The sequence below is a fragment of the Lates calcarifer genome, linkage group LG15 (assembly GCF_001640805.2).
Source record: "Lates calcarifer isolate ASB-BC8 linkage group LG15, TLL_Latcal_v3, whole genome shotgun sequence".
Classification (NCBI taxonomy): Eukaryota; Metazoa; Chordata; class Actinopteri; family Centropomidae; genus Lates; species Lates calcarifer.
Window position 1 is genome coordinate 18,841,356 of NC_066847.1, and position 27,304 is coordinate 18,868,659.

At 40.9% G+C, this 27,304-nt stretch overlaps 1 protein-coding gene across 4 annotated transcripts in view; it reads right to left on the reverse strand.

The window, feature by feature from the left end:
• Positions 1–27,304, reverse strand: part of LOC108893081 (protein phosphatase 3 catalytic subunit alpha) — a 62,155-nt gene that overhangs the window by 23,697 nt on the left and 11,154 nt on the right. For all 4 annotated transcript variants that reach the window (XM_018690902.2, XM_018690917.2, XM_018690934.2 and 1 more), the window contains exons 2-6: positions 13,029–13,229; positions 4,016–4,140; positions 3,335–3,446; positions 2,749–2,894; positions 1,752–1,891 (exon numbers count right to left, since the gene is read on the reverse strand). In XM_018690902.2, the coding sequence (XP_018546418.1) occupies positions 1,752–1,891; positions 2,749–2,894; positions 3,335–3,446; positions 4,016–4,140; positions 13,029–13,229 (724 nt within the window). The remainder of the gene's footprint in view (positions 1–1,751; positions 1,892–2,748; positions 2,895–3,334; positions 3,447–4,015; positions 4,141–13,028; positions 13,230–27,304) is intronic.

A 27,304-nucleotide genomic window follows, 5' to 3' on the forward strand; every position in this document is an offset into this window, starting at 1 on the left:
TGCCATATGGAGCTGTTCAGTAGACAAGATACATTTTGGCCTAGTTTTTTTTAGGCAGTTTGCACTTTGAGTTTAGAGCATCTCCCATCTGTCCAATGACAGGGCACAGATGTTAATGAGCTCCTTGGACAACATGAGAAGTTGTGCAGGAAATGACTTCATCATGTGCAAATAAAGTGCCACTTGGCATGTTCACTATGTCAAAACTGAAGCTTTCAAGTTGATTTAATATCAGTAGCTTAGTAAGAGAAAAAAAAAAAAAACACGTCAGGCTGATTTATCTGTGCTACTGAGTGGAGGCTAAAATGAAAGTAACCATATTTAAAACATGTGCAATTTCATGCCTGAGCTGTGTTTGTAAAAGTGTTATGAGCGAGCCTACGGCGCGAGGGGAAAACATTGCTTGCTGGAAGACAGAAGCAACAAAGACACTGATGGTTTTTGGGGAGGGGTGTTGAGGAACGGCGCTCTCTCAGTCTGGCTTAAACTGTCTCATAAATCCTGACTGCCAGTGTGATGCCAATTAGCGACCATCTGACTGATGAAAACAAGACTCCAGAGGAATTTTGACCAAACGGCAGAAGGTTAACCGGGATGCTGGTACAACACAAACATGTGACAGTCAAATCAGTCCTTTGAGGTAAAAGGCCACATACCTAACATTTCTGTTCGACCTCTTGTCAGTAGTGACAACATTAGAGGGAAAGCATTCTTTTAACACAGAACAAGTTGAGGATCTGCAGTGTAATACCTCACATAAACTTAAACTGACAAAAGATGTAAAGACCATCAGGCAAAATATGCCCCCACAAATCCACAATAACAGCAGTTCTGGGAGTTCATTTCTGGGCATGGACATTAAAATACCATTAAGTCAGTTGTTATGAAACACCTGCTATTAGAAAAAAAAGAAAAACAAAAAGAGAAAATGCATATAAGGAGCCTCAGGACATTTCTGACTACTTCTGCTTGCTTGCCCCAGGCACGCCGGGGCCAAGCAAGCATCGCTCAGGCCATAATGAGCGGAGGGAGAGCCGAATGCATTTAGAGACAGGACTGTGCCTTGCGGTAATGTGCCAGTTCATTACATTTTGTGACAGTGCGAGCTGCCTGCTCCGAGCATTTCCTCTGTTTGTTCAGTTACTCAGCTCCATTGAAGGTAATGTGGGTTACATAAATACTGGCGTTGGTCTGAGGAGGAGTCTTTGGGACTGCTGTAATGCACGCCATATTCTAACAACTGTTGGTCTCCTCCTCACAGTTGAGGAATTGCAGGGGTAAGAAAATGAAGAGACAAGAAATGGAAATTTGGCAGCAGGGTTTCTTGATTTATCATCTCTTTGACAAGATGGTGGGTTTTTTTTTCCTTTTTTGTTTTATGACATTTGTTGATGATTACCTGTCTTATGTTCAAATAGTCGGTCTTGGAAAATGTTCATTGTTATTGAAAATCACTTTAGTAATAAGGTTTCCACAGCTAGTGCAGCCAAAACTAATCAGTGGATGATTTATTTTTCCTAAAAGTAGTCAAAGCCCCAAATGAGAATACAAGCTTTTAGTAATAATAGCTACTAAGATCGTGTTCTTAATTCCTTGGTCCAATATAAAACAGTTTTGGTTTAATATGGAAACTGTCATATAGGCAACAGTAAACTGTTGTCTATCTGGTTGTTGCAATATTCCAAAAATAAAGAGTAGAAAAAACATTTTAAAAATGATAAGTAACTGATTGTAAGAGACAACATACTCACCTGTAGAAGTAGGAACAGCCTCGCACTGTGTTGTGTGTGAAATGCTCTTGGCTCTTCTCATTCCCAAAGTCCTCCAGGGGGTCGGACCACAGCAGGTCGCACATTGGTCCGTATGCTGGAGGCTCTTTGAATCTGTCTAGCTGTGGAGGAAAATGTGAGCACTCTTGTCAGCCCGTTTGACTGGAAAAATTACACGTGAAGTGTGCATACTACTGCGGAGAAAATATGTTGCTTCTTCTGCGAGAGTCACGTTGGCTGCTCGTGCCGCTGCCTCGATCATAATTAGAACATAATTAAATCGTGACTCCGACAAACACGTTCACTGAAGTAATTATATTCAGGGAAGAAAGGAACAGGATATTTAGGACATACACTATGGATGACGTGTCAGACACGGCACTCATCTTTCAGTACCTGGAAGGCTTTTTTTGGAAAGATGTGAAAAAAACACTTGATGGCAGCCATTCTTTGGGAGCAATGAACATAAATGACTTTGCTTTCAGCCAAGGATAGCTCTTTCTCGAACAAAAGCTTGTGGATTACTGGATGGGTAGCATGATGGACACTTCAATAGAGCAAATTCTATTATGCATGCCCTCTGATTGCAGCCACAAAATCCATTTGGAATTATTGAATTAGTTTGAAAGCAGGATCCGACTCTTCAACATTTTTTAATCAGTGGGAGGGCCAGAGCAGTGCTTACAATCCCCCACGTCCAAGTCCTGAGCAGTATTTGAGATATATCTGGGGGAGTCACTTCATACATTGCAAGCAAGGTTGTTATTTTCAAAGCACATCAAGCTAAAATGAACATATTTTTTTTCCTCATTAACTCTGAGTGAATGCAGAAAATACATGAAGCAGGCAGGAAGCACCAATTTTCAACAAATGATCTGTATTTTTAAAGCCATTAACGGCCACCTGCTGTCATAAACACACACACACACACTGCAGCTTGTATGAAATTATAGAGAAAATGGTCTAAAATCAGACATACTTTCCTGATGTCGTCAAGATTTGTGATTTCTGGAGACAGTCCTCCGTGTACACATAGGAACTGCTGGTTCATAAGTGCAGCCAGGGGAAGGCAGTCGAAGGCGTCCATACATGCGTCATACACCCTCTCTGAATACTTAATTCTACCTGTCATGGGGGGAAACAGGGCAGGGAGAGGAGAGCATGCCAAGTCAAACAACGCAGCTCTCATACATTGGGGTAGTGTGCTAGTCTGGGACGGAAAGGCTTTTCAAAGTGCCAAAAGGCTTCCCAAACACATTTTAAAAACAGCACAATTTCACGGCGCTTTTGTGTTTTTTTTTCCTCCTCGGTCTGAGTCCAACAGAAATAGTTCTGACATGTGTAAATATTAAGAAGGGCAAAAATCTGACTGAATCCCATACCAGGCCAGAGGGCACTTTTAAGTGAGCGTTTGAGGTCAGTGGCTGAGCTCGATGCATAATAAACAGCTTTTAGAAAGAATAACTCAGTTCTCCTTCCACTCTGTATAGAGCCTCACAGACTTAGACTCAATTTAGATCAAAGGTTTAAAAAAAGAGAGAGAGAAGTGCAAAAGCATCACTTACATTCCTGCTTAAATGTGAAATACTCTGTTAAATGTCTACATTCATGATTCCCACGCAGCAAAAACAGTGTTTTGGGGTACAGGATCTTTAAGGCCCACAAGTACAGCACACACTGAAACAAAGAAGAACAAAAAGCAGTGGGGAACAGTTAGCTTGTCATCTTTAAATAACACTGGAAACATAAAACAGCAAGTCAGACTTTGTCAATTTCAAAGTGAGGCATAATACAAGCAATTCTGCTTATAATGAAACATTCATGCAGTACATTTTGTGGCACGTTTAAAGCTTGCTGGAGGAGATGACAAACCTTCAGAAGAACCAAGAGAAGACGGTTACAGCACACTCCATTAAAATATGTTTTATTAATCAGAGTATAATGTCGCAGGCAATGAGATGCATACAGTATCTAAGTAAGTTCCTAAATGCAGTTCCAGATTAAATACATGTCTTGTGCTTCATATTAAAAATCTCTCTCTACATAACCTTAAGCTACACTGTGACATTTGCTATCCAGGCTACATTTGAAGTTATTACAGAAGCCTATTACCACTCCAATATCTGCAGCCTGATTTGATCTACGCTCAAAGAAAGCTATTAATAAACACAGCTTCAGTCGGGCACATGGTGTGTGTCACACTTGATTATGTCCTCGTGAGGACAAAAACAAATACAAAGACTCACTTCAATACTGAAATACCCTCTGTCAACGTAGTCCCCCAGGAAAAGGTAGCGTGTGGATGCTGGTGATCCTCCTACTTCAAACAGCTTCATCAGGTCAAAGAACTGCCCATGGATGTCTCCACACACTGGAACGAGGCAGAGAGAGGAACAAAAGCACGTCAGCTATTTTTACAGCTGAGAAACAACAGATGAAAGCCTCCATAACACTGCTTTTCGTTTATTGCCATATTTTCCATCAAATATCAAGCGCTGATGTCCCAGTAAACCTGGAATACAGGACTATAGAGGATGCCATGGTGCCCGGTACCCTGGAAAAACCTACTTCAAGGGGCCATTCGTAATTATAGAGACAATATTCTATCTCAGTCTATATCTTAACTATATAATCCTTAATTGGTTGTAGTCAATTTTATTAAATAATGTGAAATTTACTTGTATAAACTGTGCATTTGTAACTGAAACAGGCATTGTTATACTGTAGATGGACCACGGTTGCTTGTCAGCTCTACAGCCCACGCTTACTCCAGGAAATTATGCAAAGAATAGACCTGAAAAGAACATAAAAACAATGCTGGTTTGTGCCTGATAGAACAAATAACAGGTGCTTCATCTAACATAAAAATGTTACCAAAATGAGCAGTTTAATCTGAATCCATTCCATTTAAAAACATGGGAATAAAATGGCAAATCACAGTCTGTCCATGGCATTTGGCCTTACATTTAGAGGCTAAAATAAATGTTCAAATAAAATAATCAAATCAAACAAATTATGTTATATCAGTGCACACAAAAATCATCAAACTTCTTGTTAGAGAGCTATTCACATCTTCCTGCAAGCACAAACACAATTCTTCAGGGCACACTATTTCCTATATAGAGCCATTGTACAATATGAAAATGAATCACGAAAGCTGGCTTTAGTTTGCATTTTCATGCCTTGCTTTTCCACCACATCCTCTTTCGGCCTGTTTATAACCCTCAGTGTTTCGACTGGCTAGTAAGGTTTAATTTGAACACACCTATCCTTGCCAAATACACTAAAGGTTCATTGGCTGAAACCACTGGAAAGCTTTCAGTAGTATCCATTTCTAAACATGTCCTGTTAAGTTAACTGTGATTACAAATCTGGCTTGTCATAGCAGTTACAAACAGATAATTGCTAAGAACATGTTGGCCTCATCCTAATAATACAGACAGTCTGTTACTCCACTTGAATTCTCAGGAATCCCAGTGCATTCGGCACAGTTAAATCCACTATGTCACTTGACTTATTCAATCTAGTGTCATATCAATTCTATACAGCTTCTAACAGCACAGCAGGCAGCTGCTAAATAGTGTCAGGGGAGTGTTCTGGGGTGAACACATCCACGTCAGAAATCAGCAACTGCAAATCACTACACTTGGATTGGTCTCCTATCACCCAATGTATTATTGCTCCCTGGGGAGAAAAGAGGAGCAGAGGCCACGGGAGATTTGCTGCTTAGCCGTCATTGACTGACAGAGTGCATGTGAGGTCATCTGATTTAAAAGTCTTTGGTTGATTTTGTAGCCTCTTTTAAGGTTAGTTCAAGGGGTTGGTTACAGCTGAACTTATTATCAATTATTGATAAATTACCTTGTTGGTGTTTCCTAACTGGTGGTTCTACTTTTGGACTGAGCATTTTAATCAACTTTGTCCAAAAAGAAAAAAAAAAAAGCCAGTGTTTTCCTGTGATTTTAAGTCCAGGACAAGAAAAAGTACATTATAAAATGCAATATAAGTGTTTAATCAAATTTCCAGGTTTTTCTTCCATATTCATTAGTTAATGTGGTAGTAGAATGGTAGACTATGATTGAACTGGGAAAAAAAGACATCAATTGTCAGTTCTTCCCCTGAAAATAAATCACTGATAGATCTTTCAGAGCTCAGATGTCAACCTTAGGACAAATGACATAACACCTCCACCAATTAAAGACAATTCTTGTGGCGTTAACAGACAGATTCTGAACAATATTTAACACAGCTGCAGCTGAAAAACTGATCTAGTTGTCACGCCCTAATAACTGCTGTTTAAGGTCAGAATATAGCTATGACAGTTACTTGATAGAATTATTGAGATGAGATATTTATCAGTACATAGTCCTCAGTACAGACACACACACACACACACGAACAGGTGTGCTAAAAATCCTGGGTTCCTGCAGGTATTTTTCTTGGCAAATGGGAGAAGAATTTGGTGAGAAACCTCAGGAGATGCCAGGATCTCAATTCACGCCATTCAACCTCACTGTAACCGTCTTTCCCCGAGGAGAACCCAGCCCGTTCCTCACTTGTTGACACTGAATATATTCAACTTTGTACTGGTCTGGGTTGAAACCTGGCTTGAAAACAACTATTCCTCGCTTTATTCATTTTCAACACTGCAGCTGTGTCAGTGTCCTGTTCTTTTCTTTCAAGCCAGGTTACAAGTTCTGCTGTAAAGACTGTTTTAGTTGCCTGAATAAGCCTGAATTAGTTCCAACTGCTATTTTAATACTTTGTACTTGTAGTTGAGTTATTTAGTTTGTGGATTAAAACTCAAGAATTGCACAGTGGTTAGCACTGTTTTCCCACAGCAAGAAAGTCCTGGGCTTGAATCCACTGACATGGATGAATGGAAATAAATTGAATGGATGTTGGTCAGTGTGTGCAATGTACCTAATTTCTAAGGCCCAATTTGGATCCACATGCTAGACCTGTTGAGAGCCACTGATTTAAATAATATTAAGGAAAATGTGAGTCTGTGGCATGTTTAAGGCTGTCAAATGATGCCTAATGGTAAGAGATTTGCCCATGATCTCTTGCACACTGCTCCACTGTCACCGGTCTGGTTTTCAACAATTAACACAACATTTAATGCAGCAATTTAAATCTATACAGCCAGTGTTATCAAAACAGCAGTTAACACTGACAGACGTGTAATTCTTTTCTGAGAAATCAGCTCTTCTACTTCAGTACACAAGTTTAAAATGTCACCGACTTCACCTGAGAGCTGTGATAAACAAACAACACAAGGATAACAATCAGCAATATTCAGTGTGAACAGTGCTGCAGCGACAGTAATGATAAGAATGGCATCCATATCTGTTGTCAGAGCAATTCTTCTATTCTTCAAGCAATCAACTAATTAACTACTTAACAACAGGGTGAATAGATTGCAATCTAATTTGAAAAGGACACAGATTTTCCTTTCGCAAGAATGTTTGTCGCTTTATGAACTGTATCTAGCAGCAAGAATTACAATAAGTGCCAGGGAAAAAGTCTTTCAGAGAGATACCCAATTAGTGGGAGCTGGAGGACAGCGTTGGAGAGCAATTATCTCAAGTTACGAGCCTCGTGAGACAGCTCTGAGAATCAGCTCTCTTTGACTGTATCGTAAACCTCTGCTTTACCATTTGTCTTTTATTAAACCCACACTGTGTAACAGTTTAAATCCACAGTAGGGACCAACTTCAAAAAGGAGGCTTGTTATTTGTGTCCGATTTCTAAAGATGTCCTTACTCCCTCTTGCAATCAAGCCAAGTCTACTACAAACATGAAGTGCTGGTCTATTTTAGATTGGTTGTAAGACTCCTGGAAAATTGATTTAATGCCACAAAAATGGTTCAAACAGTGCTTGAAAAAATTAAATTTTAATTCTAGGCTTATTTACTGGCACTGTCATTAAGTGTATGCACTAGAATAAATACTGTAACCCTCAAATTTCTATCTAATGAGTAGCAGTGGTCATACGATTCACTCTGACCATGTAAAAATAATATGCTCTTCAATTACAATCTATTGCGACTTATGTCTGTTGACAGAAGATTAACACTTGTATTTTTCTGCTTGATATACAAATTTGTGCAGTACATCAATAAAGGAAAGGGTTCAGCTTTAAGTATTGTATGTGTTTTGTTTCATCTATTTCCTCTGGAAAAGACTCTATTTTTGGCAAAATTATTCCATTTCCTCTTTGGAGTAATGACAGGTGGAGTGAAAGCAACATTTCATTTTATCTAATTTATGATTTAAACCTTTTACAAGTGTGTTCTCAATTTATGATTAAAATACCAGGTTTACTTGGGCGGTGAAGTTAAAAAAAAAAAAAAAGTATTTCACAGTTTAAATTAAGTTTTATTTGGGGTCTATCTATTTATTTCCATTTATTTTTTTCCTTTGCATGCTGGCCACCATTTTACGCTTTATGTTATGGCAAATTCTACCCAACATCAACATGCAATAAAATGTGAATATACTTTGAAAAAGGATAACACAACTAAGTATTCTCCTAGCCATTCACTTACCCAGAAGGGTCGGTGATGCTAAGGCTGGTTATTGCTATGGAAACATCCCAATGGCATCGAATCCTTTCAACAATGGCGGCTTATATCACGGAGGGGAAAAAAACAAAACAAATCTGCTGCTGACCTGATAAGGACCTTTATGAACATCACCAGTGGCAACAATGAAATGCATCTATTGTATAGAAACACAAAGATGGATGCAACAGGCAACCACCTCCTTGGTAAAGCAGCTGTGCTCTGCAGTACACCTGTGTCTGAAGGGATGACCAGCAAGAGAGCAATTATCATGAAAACATTAGTTTGCCACTGAAATGTAGGGGCTAAAATCAAACCACAACAGTGAGCTTTTTTTTAAAATTCACTGTCTTCACAGGGGAATTAACCATATTTTCATGTTTTCAGGAGTCAGTGCAGCAGGAGGGAGTCCAGTGAGGGAGTAAGAGGCTGCAATTTCACCTGAAGCACACGTCAAACACACTGTGTGTGGGAGGACTGTACCTCCAGCTGACCTTTTGGAAAGCTGTCACTTGCTGGTGAAGAAAACAGCAGGGCAACACAACGATGGCGAGAGTTCAATCACTGGCTGAAAAGACCCGATGCGATGATCACGGTGAATTGTAGTCACCTCATTCTTGCGAGCGTCGACTACGCTGGTTGGTGCAAATCAAACAGAAATGCTACAGCGGCCCACTCCTCCAGCTCAGGGCTCTGCTTTATCCCAGCAAACGCACAATCTGCTCCAGTACACCTACAGACGTGCTTTGCCTCCCTCCCTCTTGTCACACAACACACAAAAACGAGGTGAGAACCAAAGCCCACATAAGAAGAGCAGGTGGGAGTACATTATCTGGAGTGAGAAACAATTCGCTCTGGCCATCTCCTGCTTGTGCGCTAAAGTGATCTCCCTGAGTAGCAGCATATCAGCGGGCAGCAGCTATTGAGTGGGTGGTGGGCATTACACAACCTGGCTTCAGAACCTACACAGGCCACTCCAAAGGCTGGGTTCATTGAGCGAGAGAAATCCACAGTGAGGCAGATTGTGCCAGATCATGTTTTGATCAAGACTAGATAATAACAATACCCCAGGTTTTATGATGGCACTCTCTGAGAGCTCTTGCAGAGTATGCATTTATGCAAAGGCGGAGGTGGAGCATGCAATTACGAACATCAATCTGTATGTAAAGCTTATGAAGCTGCTATCAACAGTAAAGCAGCAACAAAGAATGATTCAATGTCTTATTTAGAATTGGACTTCAAATTATTTAAATGGGATGCATTTTAAAAATATGCTAATGATAAAATCTAGTCATTTTGGGGGGATTTTTTTTACATAACAATTACAAAAGGTTGGACAACTTGCCTTCACTATGGCAGTACAACCAGGGAAAAAAAGGTAAATTAAGCATGGTGTACATGAGAATTGTGCAACATCTTTGAATTCTGGTGAACTAGCAACAAAGCTCACAGAAGTTTGCACCTCACTGTTCTCAAAGTTAGAGTTAACAACTGCATAAACAACATAAATACATAATTTAAAAAGGTCATCTTTGACATTTCTCTAATCTAAATTTGTATTCGCTCACTGGCCAAGATATACGAATATACCACTGTAGCTGTAATAAGCTGGAATCAACCTGGCCAACTCATCATACTGGCTTTAATAACCATACAAGTGTATTTCTCATTATAAGACTGTTGTATAAGAAATGTTTGAAAAGGTTTAATGGCCTTGCAATGCTACACAGAGCAAACACACTTCACATTAAATTCAAACTGACATCATCAAGGTCTTAGTAAAACCTTTTCAAGATGTAGAACAGAATTTCCACAACCAAGGTCTTAACATTTCCTCACTGAGTATAAATCACAATTCCATCAAAAATGTCTAATGTTATGAGACACAAACAGTTAGATGTTAGAATCATTTCAGATTCTAATGTGCAGTCACCTCAATTTCTCATGAAAAATATAATATTTGGTTGAAATGAAATATGTTCTTAATGAATTCAAGTATGTCAGAGACAAAGCTCAAATGGGAGCGAACAAGTGTATGAACGGTGTAAAAGCTTGTCATTGCCTAGTGATGTGGCTGTAGGAGCTCTATTGATGGGTGACTTGTGCGAAGGCCATGGGAGCAGCTTGTACTCAGTGGCCTAAGCCAGCTCCGTTCGTCACACGCACCCCCCTCCCTCCATGAAAACCCCACCTGCCATCTGGCCCAACCAGGAAATGACTATGTGAGTGTGAGCAGCAGCAGAGAGAGAAAGAGAGGGAGATAGCTGACATGTCATGGTGCTTTGCATCTATGATAAATATTTACATACTAATTTGCTGACCGTGTGTCATGCTGGAATCGGAGGTGTGCTAACGGAGAGAGTGGGAGAGAAAGAAACAGTCCCTGAGTATGACACAGGGAGATAAAACATGGCAGACAGAGGGAAGAGGAGTGCAGAGAGTAACAAAGAAATGTTTATAAAGAATGGTGTGTGAGTTTGGGAGCGTGCTCGAGAGGGAAACACAGCAGGATCACAAGCACGCGCAACAGAGAAATCCTTGCTGAAAAGGACTAATGAGTGGGAGAGGGGTTGAGACAGGGGTGTTGCGTGGGAGGGAAAGAAGTGCTTCATTGCCACGCTCGTGTACACAAGTGCACTCACACAAACACACACACAGACACAGACACAGCTCCTCAGGATCCTCCACTTGCACGCAGAACAGAAGCTGTCCACTGTTTCTATGTAACACAACAAAGGAGGGAGGTTTACTGTCCGATCTTTCATTTGAACTGTAACAAAATTTTGAAATCAAGACACGTTCGCTTGTGACACAGCTTCTTAGAATTTCAAACGAAAATCTGACCAATACGGAAGGTCAACATAAGAACATATTTACACATTCACAAGATTGTGATGAGGTTAAAGCAGGAAATCCAGTACTGTCCTGCGATAGACTCCAATGCAGATCATTAGTCAGTAATCTGATCTCTCCCATGCCACACACATTTTTGAGCCAGCATTGTCACATTTTTATCTTTTTAAGTTAATATCTAAACATTAAACACTATCACTTTAAGAGACTTTTTTTTTTTTTTTTTTAGCTCTGAGCACAGGCACAGTGAGGACAGGCTTTGAAAGATCACAGCTTTTCCTTCTTGAGCATATGTGTTTGATTTTTACAAATAGCCCACTGTCTCATGATGGAAATTAACTTGAGTAGTGGTGTTCAGTTTAAACTGGAGGATCAATGCAATCTTGCAGAGTTTCAGTTGGAGTCGGATTTTAATTTGTTTGGATACACTAGTGCGCAGCTACAAGTGCTGATTTTTCCTTCCATCCCTCTATGCTGTGTACACAGTGGCACTTTGTCACGCACATGAATCCCTCAAAAACCATAAGAGAGAGCTGGTTATGTGTGGCTAAATAATCAGAAATCTAGCTGTGTTTATTAGGGTTTCTCTTAATCCCTTGCTAATGTGCCTGCAAACCCAAACACAGAGGCAGCAAATAAAGCTTATGATGTCCAACCTGTTTATGTCTTTTTGTTTAGCTTCACTCTCTGTAACAGCTAGATGAGATATTCTCTTATTATAATGGCCTCAGTAAACATTGCAGACCCACACTTTTGTTTAAAAAAGGGCCGTGCATTCATGAATTTAAGTGAGAGTGAAGCCTGCCAAATATGAGCATGGGCCCCTCCAGACTATATTTTGGGAATGATCTCGTATTAGGAAATGATGGGTTGCCATAGATCCTTTGAGTAGGTCTCTGCCTCTGATTACAACAACATCAAAGAAGCCTCATCAGAAAGTCTAATGGAGGAACAGGGCACTTGACCAGGAAGAAAGACAACAATAGACCGGACTGGATCTGTGCATATGCATCAGCGAGCCTCCTACTACACTATGTTTCTTCACAGAGGCAGGGATGAATGAGCTCAACTTCAGCTGCAGGGCACTTCTGAGAAAGAAAAAAAAAACTCAACTGTTAAAAAAAAAAGAAAAAGAAAAAAGCAAAACAATACAAAAAACAAAAAATAGAGTCCACAAATTACAGAATAATTATGGAGTTAGTAGCTCTGATGAAATGAGGGAAATATGTTTAATTACATTTTTCCAAGGTTAGCAGGTGGTTTTTAATTCATGAGTATTAAAACAACAATATTCTGTTGAGCTTTTCTGTGTCAGAGTGCTGTTTTAATGCAAGTGAGAGAGTGTAACGGAGCTTGTTAGTTTTTGCCAAATTGGATGAAGTAAACTTGTGTATTTCCTAAAATATAATACATTGCTATGGCTAGCTACATGACCTACATGTGGCCTGAGGGCACAATGACTCACTTCATTAGGAAAATTAAGTTTTCATTATGCTGTAAGCATGCGCTCCTCTTGGGAGAATTCAGAGTGTGTTTCTGTTCTGACACATGATATTCTGCAAGTTGTCCAAATATCTTCATTCTGAGGTAATAAAATTGAACACAAACCAACAACCATTACACACCTCTGCGTGCAAATAAAATAATCAATAATATAGAAAAAATATTGCAAAATCAGATAAGTCACAGTATCATAAATCACAGGAAGTAAACGTTTGCAATAGATTTTTAAGTGCATGTAAACACACATTTTGGGGACGTCATGCTCCGGTGACACCTCTTGGGAAAATACTAATTAGCTGGTGTGACAAAACACAATGTTCCATATTTGACCCCTGACCTGTCACAGGAGCTTCGATGTCCAGCAGGTTCTTCTCTGAACGCAAGATTGCTGCACCCTCTCCTATGAGCCTCAGAGCCACCGCCTCCTCCACACGGCCCTCCTTGGTTAGGTGAGCTTTCAGCACGTCCACTTTGGGCTTCCCCTCACTGTCAAACACCTCTTTAGCCGTCAGCCGATGACTGGGGGGAAACGGGACAGCTGCAAGAAAAAAAAAAAAAGAAGAAGAAGAAAAAAAAGAATCATTACAACTGATGTACTTTCATAACATATTTACAGTGCTTTAATATACTTTTCATTGACAAAAGGCTTATGAGGATACACAGTTAATTCCACATCACTGAGCAAACGGCATTTAAGCTGTTTGATTACCAGGTACTTTGTACTTTCCAGGGGATCGACTCCCAGCAGGAGAGGGAGTTACTGTTCACTCCCATGCTTCCAGCCCTCCCCCTGAGACAATTTACCAGATTGCTGCTAAGATCTGTGAGTCATTCAATTTTCAATATTTATAACAGACCCACACAGTTTCTAGTTTACTTGGCAATATTCATAGCAAAGGAGATTACACTTGAAAATGAAGCAGAGAACTGAGATCTGTTGTTTCATTAACATAAAAAGCCTTTCATATGAGGACAAAGTCTAAATAACATGAGTATATTATCTTGCATGGTTTAATGTGTAACCATCTCTGTATTTAAACATGCTCTATTTCATGTGTATGATTAGAAGAATAGAGATATAATCTTCAGTCCAATATGCATTTACTTATTTGTCAGTCACAGTTATCTGAAAGGGTAAAATTATGTATATTTCTATGAAGGCATCATAGAAATTAGACTAACCAAATCCACAACAAATCTCTGTTAATGTCAATTTCCATAATTAGTGGCTTTTAAAAGACAGATTTTCACAGCAGTTCCACATGTTCAAGTAATTTGGATACAACGGATGCATTCAAAGCCTGAATCCCACTTACATGCATTTTAATTTAAAGCAGTGAACTTCCTGGTGTATTCACAGCATAACAATTAGATGGTGCATATTTTCTATGCAAATAGCCATGTGAGTCTTTAGACAGACTTTAAATGAAAAGCATCTTTCTGATTTGACATCAAACAAGTGAAAAGGAACTTTACGTTTTTAAACGAAACCAATATTAATGGTACTTTTAGAGGCCTCCACCTTTATCAAAAGCCTAGCGTGTTAATATTTCCTTTTTACAACCCCCTCATGAGCATATTACTTACTGACAGAAAAAGAACAAAAATAACACAATTAAAGATCACATCCTGTGAACCTTTCAATTCAGCACCTTCACAGTGTTTAAAAAATAAGACATGCTCCTAATTAACGGTCACTTGCAGACTTTGCACATGACACACGAGTGTGACTAATGCAGTAAGCCAGTGGCAAACTGTTGAGTTGGTGGCTGTGTGTGTGTGTGTGTGTGTGTGTGTGCGTTAACATCCATCCTTCCCAAAGGTGACATCGTTGGTAATTAGACTTGCACTTTATCTGTGTCACACTGTGCTTAGTGACAGAGACAGTGGTTAAAGCTTTCTAACGTGTACGTTGAAACTACAGATTTACTGGACTTGAATATTGAACCTTGAATATGTTCAACATTACTATGTCTTTAATAATCACCATAATGCAAGAGGCCATCTATCTAACTGACAGTAAATTAGCACATTTCATTACATTTGTCCTAAAATTCAAGGCCTCATCCATTTAGATAAAACTCTGCATAAAGCCATCAAATGACGTGGAGACCTATTTATCTCAAAGTCAACATTATGTTGCTGGCAAGCTATATGGAAACTAGGATTCTTCTACCTAACTGTTAATTATTTGTTCCTTAACTGCGGTTTTAAAGCCATGTGTGACATAACAGAAATGCTGTGCTGTCAGTGTAATATACTCATGTTCTGATTCTTCATCTGAACAACTTTAATTTCCATTTTCTTTTTTCCTGCAACCACAAACCTTTGAGAATCTGCATACTTTAAGCCAAAATTATCAAAACACAAACTTTCTTCAAGCCATATAACACTCAGTATACTTAAAGAAATTTTCTGAAACAATATAAACTCAGTGTCTCCACTGGGACATTCAGAAATCCCCATCTGAGATAGAATTACTGCAGGCCCCAGGTTGGCCTCCCCTGAGCACCTGCTGTGCAACTCTAGCCCGAAGCCAGGGCCGTGCATCTTGAACGACTACACCACACAGACCCCTGAGATGTATGACACATACAGTGTGAACAAATACTCTACATATGATTAAGAGCACTACTATGACTCACTAAACATAATGAGTATTGATTTTAGTTGGCTGTCATAATAAACTCCATGTAAATTTGTACAGCTGTCAGATAAGGGCAGAGGGTAAGGTGCTTACATTATTTTCCTTAGCCCACATTGTTAGCCAATTAAGCACTACTGCAATGACAGGCAAACTTCCAAGACAGCCTACCACAGCTATGCACAGCTAAACTTTATGAGACTACAGCAAGTTATTTACTTTGTTTGCAAAAATATATTCTGTTTGTGTGGGAAGATAGCTGGCAGCGGATCCAACCAACATAGGTGATAAATGACAAACAACAAGCACAAGGGTGAAACCACTGGGATTCATGAGGACGATGCATGGGAAAACCCCTTATCTAATGGTTACAATGTTGTTTTTGATCGTGCTTCTGTAGACAGTCACGCCACACTTAATATGCACATCCACAGACGATGGGTCATAATGTAAACCTCTGAGATGAGTTTAAGTGATTTTATAGAATATTGGTGTTCCTGCAGTACAGCAATTGGTACCATCAGAGTAACTGTGGATGCTGACTGAGCCACATCTGCACCAACTAAAGTGACAAAACATAACACATTCTAAAATCCAAACACTAAAGAATAACATTATTCTTTAATAGAAATAACCTGCATGGAAGCTGTGGTTGTTGGCGCACTGGCAACCTCTCAACACATCATCCTTTCATTTCCTACAGCCATGACAATGGAAACACTGTGAACTTTCCCCTTGTGGAATTTCTAACAGCCCCCTTATTAACAAGAGTAACACCCACTTCTGCCAAAACATTACATGGCACATTGTAATGGTAGGTTCTACACTCTAAAGAAAAAGGCGTTGCTCCCATGACAAAAATGAAAAGTCCTGAGCTAAAGGAAAAGCACAACATGGATTAAAAACTCAGTCAAGGAAGAAAATCATCAAACTCTTGCTGTGCTAAGTTATTTGAACAAGAAAATAAATGGTGGTGTCAAATATTGGATTGAATAATGGGCCACATCTTTCTCAGTCAGTGCAGTAATTAGCCATTCAAATACAGTATGAGCTCTTGAGAGTCAAAGTCTGACAGAAAAAAATTACAAAATCTCAACCCTTTTCCTCCCTAACAACAGTATCGGAACATTGCCACACAGCAACTGTTGATTGTTTCGAATAACCCTGTGCATCTATTCGTCCTTTCATACACAGCTTATATAGCTGTGAGAGAATAAACTGACCTCAGGCGATCTTCCTGGAACTCAAGTATGACTCAAAAATGGTCTCCATTAGTCGGTCGCTTTTGCCTTCATTAATTTTACCATTTCTCTGTTCCCTTCTGTTATGTAACTGGGAAATTGCACTGCAGTCTCGAATCTAGCATGAGAGAGAAATGACGAGAGAATGAGAGAGGGCCAGAGAAGAAGAAGAAAAAAAACTCTAATTTAACTCTCCCTGGTAATTTGTCTCAGATTAGCATTGTAATTTCCAAGCTACAAATTAAAGTCATCCATTAGCCATTAGGTTTAAAGACTAATAGACCACAAAACCTCTGGATGTCTGGAGGACATGCTAAACCAACAAGAAGTTTATTTGATAAGTGTATACTATCCTGTGTTAGTTAGTAAGGTTTACAGCAACATTTAATGATCACAGAGTCTTAAGCCTTTAACCCACAAAGCTTTAGATTGTCCAATGTAGCAGCCACCCTGGTTCATGCAGCAATCGTGAATGGAATAATTACGCCAGATTATAGGAGACACTGAGGTGCAATTCTTGAGAAATCTGCACCAGCAGGCGCAGTGCATCTGAAACTGCTGAGAAGCAGTGGGAAAACGGGCAGCTTGAAATGTTCAGGTTGGTGTAGTTCAGAGCTAATGCGATCTCTCTGAGGAATGAGACAGCGGGAGGTGCGCAGTCATATGGTGCTGGACAGATCAGCTTAATTGGAGAAAGTGAGACAGACTGTTGCAGAGCTCACCAAGCAGCCCCTTGCTTCATTTAGCGAAGAACACGGAGTGCAACAGTGAGTCTGGCCTGATCTGGCAGTTCAGATGTCTACAATTCCTGTACATCATTTTCCCCTCTGGCCTTGTCAGCTGTCCGACAGTTGTGTGAGCTAAACCTAACTTTAAAAACAGAACAAATATCACATGCAGCAATACTGGAGGGAAATTTTAAGAATGGTACCAGTTTATTTTCATCAACTGCACAGCAATACCTATAACAAACATTGACTCTGGTTGCCCCAGACAGTCAGGAAGACCAACTTATCTGGTAATAACTGCATGTCTCTGTTAAATTAAGTCGGCATTGTCCGAGTTAGGTTAGGATTGTGGCCAGCGCGTGGGCATTGGTAAAACAAATGAATTCCTATAAAACCATACAGATACAGCAGACTGCTTGGCAAGAAAAGCTACAACCTATGATAAATTCTTACGGTTCCAGAGCCAGAAACAGAAGTCCTGCAACGCACAGCATCTTTCCATCAGATGCAGAAGGGCCCCTCCCCAAGAAGTTGCTGACGCAGCATGATGCAGCGGGAGCCCTCGCGGAGTGTGGGCAAGACTCTGGTTGTCACAGCCCACGTCAAAACCTCCGCCCCCACCCCTTCCACCAGACAAGCCACCACACCAGCAACTTTCTTCCCCTAAGACTCAGCATGACCAGTGGAAATCTCAGCATGACCAACAGGGACCTGAGGCAGAACAAAGACTCCAGAACTATGTGTGAGTGCAACAAAGGTCAGTTCATACAAAGCATAGAATACCAGAAGTAATCTCACTGCATGGTCGGACGTTTTTATGCAAAGGCAGTGTGGTGTCTGATCTAAAGCGCGATACTGATCTATAACTTTGCTTCCTTAGTCGCACAAAACAGCAGTCACTATTCCCCTGATCCATTTGCCTTTTCAAATGATGGTGATGTGCTCTTTATCCTGATGCAAGGTAAGTGGCAAGCTAGATCTCTGTGTAATGAATCAAGTGGAAACTCACTATCTGCTGAAATGGAACGTTAAAAACTGTGCCCAGTAAGATGGCACAGCCAAAGTGGAGCAGCATTCAGCAGTATTTGTTTGCAATACCCAACACACAGAGAAAAAGAAGAAATACACCCACTAGCACATCGACAAATGTGAAATTATGCGTCAAAATAACAGTATAATATAGTTACACTATATGTATACTATATAATCTGCTATTGACGGGGCAGAAATGAAAAAAAAAAAAAAATCAATCACACTCAGACTTTTTTTTTCCCAGTTGCAAGCCTTTTAGTGATGGAGCAGCCACTGAATGTGATGTATGCACAGAGAAAAACTGCCAAGTGTTGAGTAAGACACCAAGAGTGCGCGACTCGCTCTCCACTGATATCCAGGGTTTGTTAATTTAATTACATGACAACATTGAATTAGAGCGGGATATGTTCAGGAGTCCAGGATGGACAGAACACATGAGCTTCTGTAGGCGGTAGGAAACAAAGGATATACTGTACACCAGAAAGCACCTCAACTTCAAATATCATCTGGCAGCAGGTTCATTGCTTCATTAATACACTACCACAGGGTCCATTTGGAAGCTGATTACCTGACATGCATAATGCAAAAGATTGAGATCATATGGCTATCTTTGCTGACAACAAAGAACTGCAGCAGCTGAACCATATACGTAACGCATTATATTCACAAACAGGCTGGAAGTGTCACTGAGCAGATGCAGCAGCTGAATCCATACACCTGGTATTTGCAATCTGAGTCAGTACAGCAAAGTAGGAAACTAATCTGGTTTTCCTATATTATCCCATATGAAGATGTATTAAAAGGGAAGTCAACCTACAGAAAACATAGGGCTGCCATCTGGCCACAGAGGACAGACCAGAGTCTCAAACGGCCTGTAGTCTATAGGGCTAATGGTGAAAAGGTCACTTCAAACTGGTGTGAACCTCTTTACCATGCATTAATAGGGACAGAGGATGGCCCCGAACGAAACACTTAGCAGAGCGTAGCTTTGAAGCTCAGTGCTTTTGAGTCTGCCGATTATATCTGTGCGCAGTATGGGAATGGAGTGATTACCTCTGTGGTTGAGGCAGGAAAGAGAGCAGAGCCAGCAACACTCACCTTCTCAGTGACAGAGAGACAGGCAGAGAGAGACAGAGAAAAGAAGTAAAAGAGCCCCTAGGCTGCATCAGAGGAAATAAAAATGCAAAAGGGGACTGAGCAGAACTGTCAATAGAGACCCTGGGGGCCTGTATCAAAGACAGATATCGCCATGAAGACAAGTAAAGCTACAGAGCCCAGCAGGTATTAAGGATAACACATTTAATCATTTGTGCACACAAATTATCAATTGTTCCCTTGAATAACTTGTACTCTTGCACTATTTAATTTGCTCCCTGTAATTAATAATTCATGCCTTAAAATTACTAAATTGTGCCTTCAAATTACTCAATTCATTCCCTCAAATTAGTAGCAAGCCTGTTCAATATATTGTAGCAGTAGGAGAGGAAACTACATACTGTTCAGCACTCCTTGCACTGTTTGTTCAGTCTGTTTTGGCTACATGGAGCACAAATAGTGCTAATAGTGCTACAGTTATCAGAGCTAAGTAGCCCATTTATTTATTTTATAAAAAAAGATATGCTGATATATTTCATATTTTGACACAAAGGTATCTTTGACCCAAAATGGATTTTGCGTGCAACACAACACACTCCAAACAATGATATGAAGTCTGAAAATCAAAGGCATTCTGATATTTAATAGCTTTTCAACCCACATTATCCTAAACGATTTACCAAATAAGAAACACTAGAAGTATTTGTTTGCATTGCATGTAGAAATTACAAGCTTTGAAAACATATTAAATTTCTCCAACTGCACATTTTCACTGCTTTAGTCTATGGCCTGTGGTCACGGTCTAATGACCATACCTTTTTTTTTTTCATACCAGTGGACAATTACTGTACTTTAAAGAGTTGCTGACCATCATCATCCACTGCAGAGATGTAAGCTTTTACATCGCATCGACAAACAGGAGAGATATTAGATAAAAGTGAGTAAAAGCGGTTGCCAGGGAAACAGCGCTGTAGAGTCTCAGTCTAAATCTTTCATCCATCAAAATATTGGCTTAAAAATGAGTCGCCAGCAGCATGTTACGTTCTGCACTGGCTTGATCCAAGGCTGGAAATCTGAGCAGAGGACTTATCATACATATTCCACTGTTACATGCTTAAAAACTAATATATTAGCAGAATGTGGTGAAACAGAAACAACAGGAGTGTGATGGAGCATCTGACAGCTGTTCATTGCCATTACATGTATGGCTGTCTGCACAGAGGTTCCTGTCAATAACATTTATCTTGGGATCCTCATTATTAAGATAGACAGGCTATATACTAAACAAGGCAACAATACACCCAAGACCTGCATCCATCCTGCCATTGCTGTCAGGGTTATCAAAGACCATCAAGCTCTGACAGAAAATAGCCCATAGCAGTGTTTGAGAGACCTTGGCGACAGCAATGTGAGACTGAGTGACAAGCAAACGTTAATCCTGCTGTTGGCTCAACACATTTTAGATGAGAAATGTAGAAAGCGTTGGCAGCAGCAGGTGATCAAAATGCACCACTGCTCAGACAGCACTCTGACTAAGTCCCTGATTAATTAGTGAGGTTAGGGCTGAAGCGTGGGAGGCTGTCGTGGGTGAGCGGAGGGATGGGTGAACGCATGTATGTATGTAAGGATGGATAGTCGGGAGTAGGTGGCCAATGAGGGGGTGGGGGGTCATTTTCTAGGGGATGTCCCTGCACTGGTTTTCTGGTGGTGGTTTAGGGCGTGTGGCGAGCCATCAATGTAGCAGCCGATCAATGACACAGTGAGAGGCCGCCAGGGACCTGGATCACGGCTGGCAAATGACTACAGTGATTTGGAGCTGGAGTGGGGGAGGTGCATGAGTCAGGGAGAGAGAAAAATCAGTCAATGAAATAAAAATGCATCAAGAGGTGAAAAAAAAAGCTAGCTGGGAAAAGAGCACCTGTCAATCTATCAAAAATGATCCTGGCTCACACTGGCATGAATGTCCCTGCAGATTTACTATCCTCACACAACTTGTAGTCTGCAGCAAATGATAGTCTGCAGCAAATTATAGACCATAAGACACTGAGCAACATGGGTGGCTTATGTTTCATACAGCAATGTAGGACCCAACTGTCTAACACAGTATAAACACTGTTATGGTAAAAGCAGAAATATGGAGAATGGGCAAATGACCATGTTGCTTCTTGTGTTTTTTTACATAATCATCATGAAAACTATGATAAAAACAAATAGATCCACTAATCCAATACACCAGATCGGTTACAGTGCCACGTCTGACCTTATTAAGTAGATCTGGTATCAGCAATGATGTAAATATAAACATTAAATACTTTTTTTTCCTTTGGTCAATGTGTTTCAGCTATCAATTACATCCACTCACACATGTCAGGCATCTGACTCAGTTTTTAATTCCCTGGCAACATCTTATCTTACATAAAAATGACCTCAGTCCATGAGGTGTATAGATTTTAGATTTGGCAAAAAGACAGCATTGGTATGAGCTAGATTCTAATGAAGGATATTCTGAACTGAGGTTTTGACATTGGGAGAAACAGTTGTCAATCTGACATTCAGACATTCAGCCATAATTTCTAAATAAGTTATCACACACATCAAAATGAAACTCTTATGTAGTTCTAGAAGGCAAACTAGTCTATTACATCAATGATAAATGAGGGCAAATAAAATCACTGCAAATAGGATGCGATTACATTTTTTCTTTCATAGGACTTTCCCAGTCTTAGTCTTAAGAGGTCGTTCCAATGAAAAACTTGAATTTAAACTATGCATACTGTATGCTTTTTTTCAGTACAGATAAAGGAAAGACAGCGGTCAGAGGGACCTTAAGTGTAACAGAACAGTAAATTCTAGGTGCCAACACTGGAGTAATTTGGACAAATCAGTTCCAGCTACTAGGAAGCTATGATGAATAGCCGGTACTGAACATAGTTAAAGTGAATTATTGCAGGCCATTACAAGTTTGGACAGCACTGTGTGTAAGGTGTTTAGGGCCAACAGGCCAGTACAAAGAAAAAATTCAGGCTCGACGTAAAATACCTCGCAGATGTCCAGGTTTTGCGGAGACGTTAACACTCTATGGCATTTCCTCTGAAAACCACTCTGACAAGCCCTGAAGAAGACATTCCCTGCTAGCTTTGCCGTGCTGAGGCCTGCCCCCCACCCCCCCGCCTCCTCCACAATGCCGTGACACAGGATTAGCTTTCATTAGAGAAGGCGCTGTAATCAGCTTTAGAGCATAGCAGAGACGGAACAATGGAGGAGGCTGAAAGGATCTGGAAGACAGGGTGCTATGGGTGCATGCTCGGCTGTATGAAAGCTATTCCCTCAAAAGGAACCTGTGGCACATAACAACCAGACAGATTCATAGCCACACTTATCTGCATATTCCCCAGTGTTAGGTGCTATGCCTTTCAGACTGCTATCATGACAAATACAGCATAAATGCAACATGCTGTTTTCTTCACTTGTCATTTTAGGGCCCTCACAGTCAGCTATAAGGCACTGCTGAACTGCAGCTGAACATTTTATGGGGGACCAACGCCTATAGATCTTGCTGCATTTGCCAACCTCAAGTGGCAGTCGACAGTGAGAGAGAAAGCTATCTGAGTGGCTGTTCAGGACAGTGAGTTCACTTTAGTCTTGTTTATCCTTAATTTCTCTAGGTTTTTGGTTTTTCTACAAGCAATACCACAAGCTAACACCAATGCAAATCAAAGCAAAGCAAGCAACATGTATAAGTGCAGAACATACTGTATGTATATGTTGGAGGTAAACTGGCTGTTGGTTTTATTCTATGTGCTGTCATCAAGTGTGACTGTCAACAGAGGACATGATGTGATGCTAAATATTAAATTTGTTAGGCAGGCATTTGAGGAGGGGATTGGTGGGTGTATTTGGATTCCAATCTAGACGAAAAACCTGGCCCTGCACGTGCACAGAACCACCTTTGTGCGAGTCCCCCACCACTCTCCATCATGCTGTCAACTGGCGCTTGCACTGGGAAGGACTGACGACACAGGTCTATCGAGAACATATGTCCCCACTAACCCTGGAGAGCTCCGCCAGCGCCCAGGCTGCCACTTTACAAAGCGTTCTTGTTGGTGGCTTGTACTATGAGTGTGTAGTGACATGTAGACGGGTGGCTGGACGTGATACAGATCCGCTGTGTGCAGTTCAGCCGGGGTTGCAGTTGTTGTCACAAAACCAGAAGTTTGTCTTCAAAAGCTTCACTACTAAGTTAAACATGTGAAACCCAATACTATAATGATACCATGACAGACAAGTAAAAATATAACACAGCATGCGCAACAATTGTACTGGACAGCTTTGTAGCAACATTTGCAGACGTGCTTTAAAATATTGGTCATACAATGTCAGCTCTGTAAGCAAATTAGTTCTATATTTTGCACCTGGGATTTTTTTTATGTTGCTACAGTCAACTGTCAAAAGCCATATTGTAGCTCCTTCTTTTCCGGCCCCTTTTAAATATTTCAATCCACACATGTAAGCCCTCTAGTTGAAAACACTGAAAAGGAATTTCAGCTTGCAGAACACATTTGCTGCAAGTATCCAGACATACTATGTCTTATTCATGGAGTATAATACTCAATTCAAGGAAATCTAGAATGGCCTCCACATAGGATACCTTGGACATTATGATTATGGCAGGATAATTAGGTAAGTCCATGTTCTACAACTACAGGAGGTCAAGTCCTGACCCAAGTTGCACTACCACAACTCAAATTTCTAATTAGGAATCTCCATAGACAATAATCACATGATTCCTAACATAATCTAATAGAAAACAATATTATCTAATTTGTTACAATATGGTATGTAAATCAATAGAAAAATCTTGTTACGTTCCAGAAACTCCAACTGACTTCAGTGTTTTCTGTACTCATTCACAGCTTGCCTCTGAGATAATATGCCTCAACAGGCGTGATCGCACCTCCCAAGGAGGGCTCGTTGGCAGCAGAGATGTTGGCATTTCTAGAATGCAATTACTAGACGCATACAGAGGGGATGAGGCCAGTCTATATTTGCACCCACTCTTGGTAAACGGAGCATACCAAACCTGAGGCTGACCCAAATAAAACACTGCCTGAACTGTAGATAACATTCCTCATCATTAATTAACCCTCATCCCCTCCTCATACTCCTCTGAACTGAGAAGGTTACCTGCTTGAATTGAAAGTGAATACCACACAGCCACTATCACAATGATCTGTGGGCAAACCCTCCCAACCATACAAGAATAGCCTCATCACATATGTGAAATGGCATTCCTCCATGCTGTGTCAAAAGGACAAGGGAGGGTCAGAAACCGCAAGCAAAATCTAATATGTGTCCTAAATGAATAAACACATAAATAAAGCTGAAATATGTCATTCCAAAAGTACTAAGGGATTCAGATTAAAGCATAATAAGACAAATTAATATTTTAACAAGCATCTTTTTGGTATCAAGTGTTTGTCTCCAAGAGATCCATGGTTGAGTTTTCATTTCTGGCAAACTGACTGTGGTTTTTCAGAGGACAGGTGGTGAGGCAATGGGATGGCGCAGCCAGCCACCTCCTCCTACCTCTTGCCAAGACAACAAGGCCCCTAAGAGTCCCCTTCCTTTGCCATCGCTTCCTTTTCCCCCTTGCCCACGCCCACCTCTCAAGCCCATCTCTGTATCTAGGCCATGACTGCGCGGGTGTGGTGGGTTCTCCTGCCAGCAGGGGTACCTGACTGCCAAGAAAGAAAAGCAAAAAACATGGCACGAGCTGGGATAGGAGGGAGGGAGGGCAACAAAGGCATTATTTCTCTATAGACCAAAGGAATTCTGAGTCAGCAAGGGATATAACTCCACACCAACCACACACACACATCTCGTCTCGCCATCCCCAGCCCCCTGGAGAAGCTCTATATATCAGGAGAAGCTGTGACGGAGCCCCTGAAGTAGCTGCTATTATGCAACCCTTCTGGGCTAAAAGTGACTGTAAAGTAAATCATCCTTCTCTGCCGCTAGGCTGACCTCCATATTGCAGAGAAAGCACTTTCAAAATTCACTAGCAGAGTATTAGGCTGACGGCACCATCTGTGCAGGCTTTACTCGCAGCCATGAGATTAAAGACAGTTAAAGCATCACAGTCAAAAGCCATCTCCACAATCAGCATCCAATCAAAGATGAAGAGCCTAAGTGAGGGCCAGAGACATCATGAGACTCTAGGTGGTGCTGAGTAGTGTGGGTCAAGCAGAGTCGAGCTGCCTGGGTCATGCCCCTGATCCCTGCATGTCAAACAGGCCTGCTTCAAGGCTCATGTGTCCTTGAGGATCAGGTCAGTGAGTAAAGTCAGGGCTCAGAAACGGACACTTGACAGCTTGACTGCCTGAAGGGAGTCTTGACTCCCAGACTTCTCCTGCATTTACTTAGCTGCACATACATATCTTTTCACATTTTCAGACTAGATACAGTGGTGTTAGAGTCAGAGTAGATACAGTTTGCAAACTCTTAACTTTGAAAGACATCCCACTTGGTTTGTTCCCCAGCAGAATTCTCCTGCAAAATTAAGGTTCAATAATTGCAATGCATATGTACCTAAAGAGTGAATATACTGGACTGAACAATTTTTGAAGTAACCATTTTCTTCACTGAAGGCAAACAAAGACACAAAATCAAACACTGCCATATACCCTGGAAGTGGTTGCAAAGGGTATTATAGCTCGCTGGCTAACACACTATATTTACTTTCATGAAAAGCAAACAGGCTTTATAAAGACATCCTGTGCAGTGCTGTGGCCTAAAACAGTGGAACTGCATAGCTCTGTACTGTATGCACCATCTGTTAGGCTGAAAAGAAGTCCCTGCCCTCTTAACTGTTAGCTACAAAACAGACAGCACTCAACCAATGTTTAATGCAGCTTACAGCCTTTGTCTGACAATGTTCCTGTCATGAAGTGTTTGAGATAGAAAATAACCGTGAATTTGGGCTGGCGGAGGGAAAAGGCTAAATTGATTTCATTCTGCCAATTGCTGCCGAAATGCTGGCTTAAAATCACTTGGAGATACACTATCTGCCGGCCGACCGGCTGATTTGTACCTCGATTTGGCCGTCCCCGAGGCTTGCCACATTCCTCCAGGGGGATCGGATTACGGTCTATACAGGGAGATGGGCCTGAAGCATTATGGGTGTTTTGGTCTTACAACATTGGTCTGACACAGCTGAGCAACAGCGTGAGCGAGCGAGTGTGCAAAAGGGAATGAAAAGAAATACTGAATGAATGGCAGATGGTGGCCTAGAGGAAGCACTGTAGTCATGGTTGAAAGCAGGGATGGCAGAACCACAGCAAAAACTGAACAGGGGAAAAAGACAAGAAATATGTTGTTGGAGGGAGACTGGAATACATGACAAAGACACAGAAAATAGTTGAGCCACTGAAAAAGAGAATAATCGGCCTCATACACTATGTCTCACATTTTTGCAGGACAGAAAAAAAAACAGTGCTGACTGAAGTAACTGTCTAGCCTCCCTAGAAAAGCTGTCAAAGACGTTGTACTCTTTAGTATTCTTGAGACTGTGTGTCACAGACGTGCACATACCCAAACTTGTGTTCACAGCAGTAACTGTGCACCAGTGGGCTCCTGTGTCACTCAACAACCTTGCCAGTTTCTGTGAGGGCTGGGCCACTGTTAAAGGCGTGCATGATACAGCAGAGCAATGAACAAGCTGCCAAAGAACATGACAGCTAAGTGTGCTTGTGTGCGTGTGCATGTGTGTAGGACTGGGGTGTGACAACGGCATTAATTACCAACAATGGATCACGTCTTGGGCTCAGGAGTTCACACAGAGTCGAGATTAGCTTGTTGAAACAACATGTCTCCC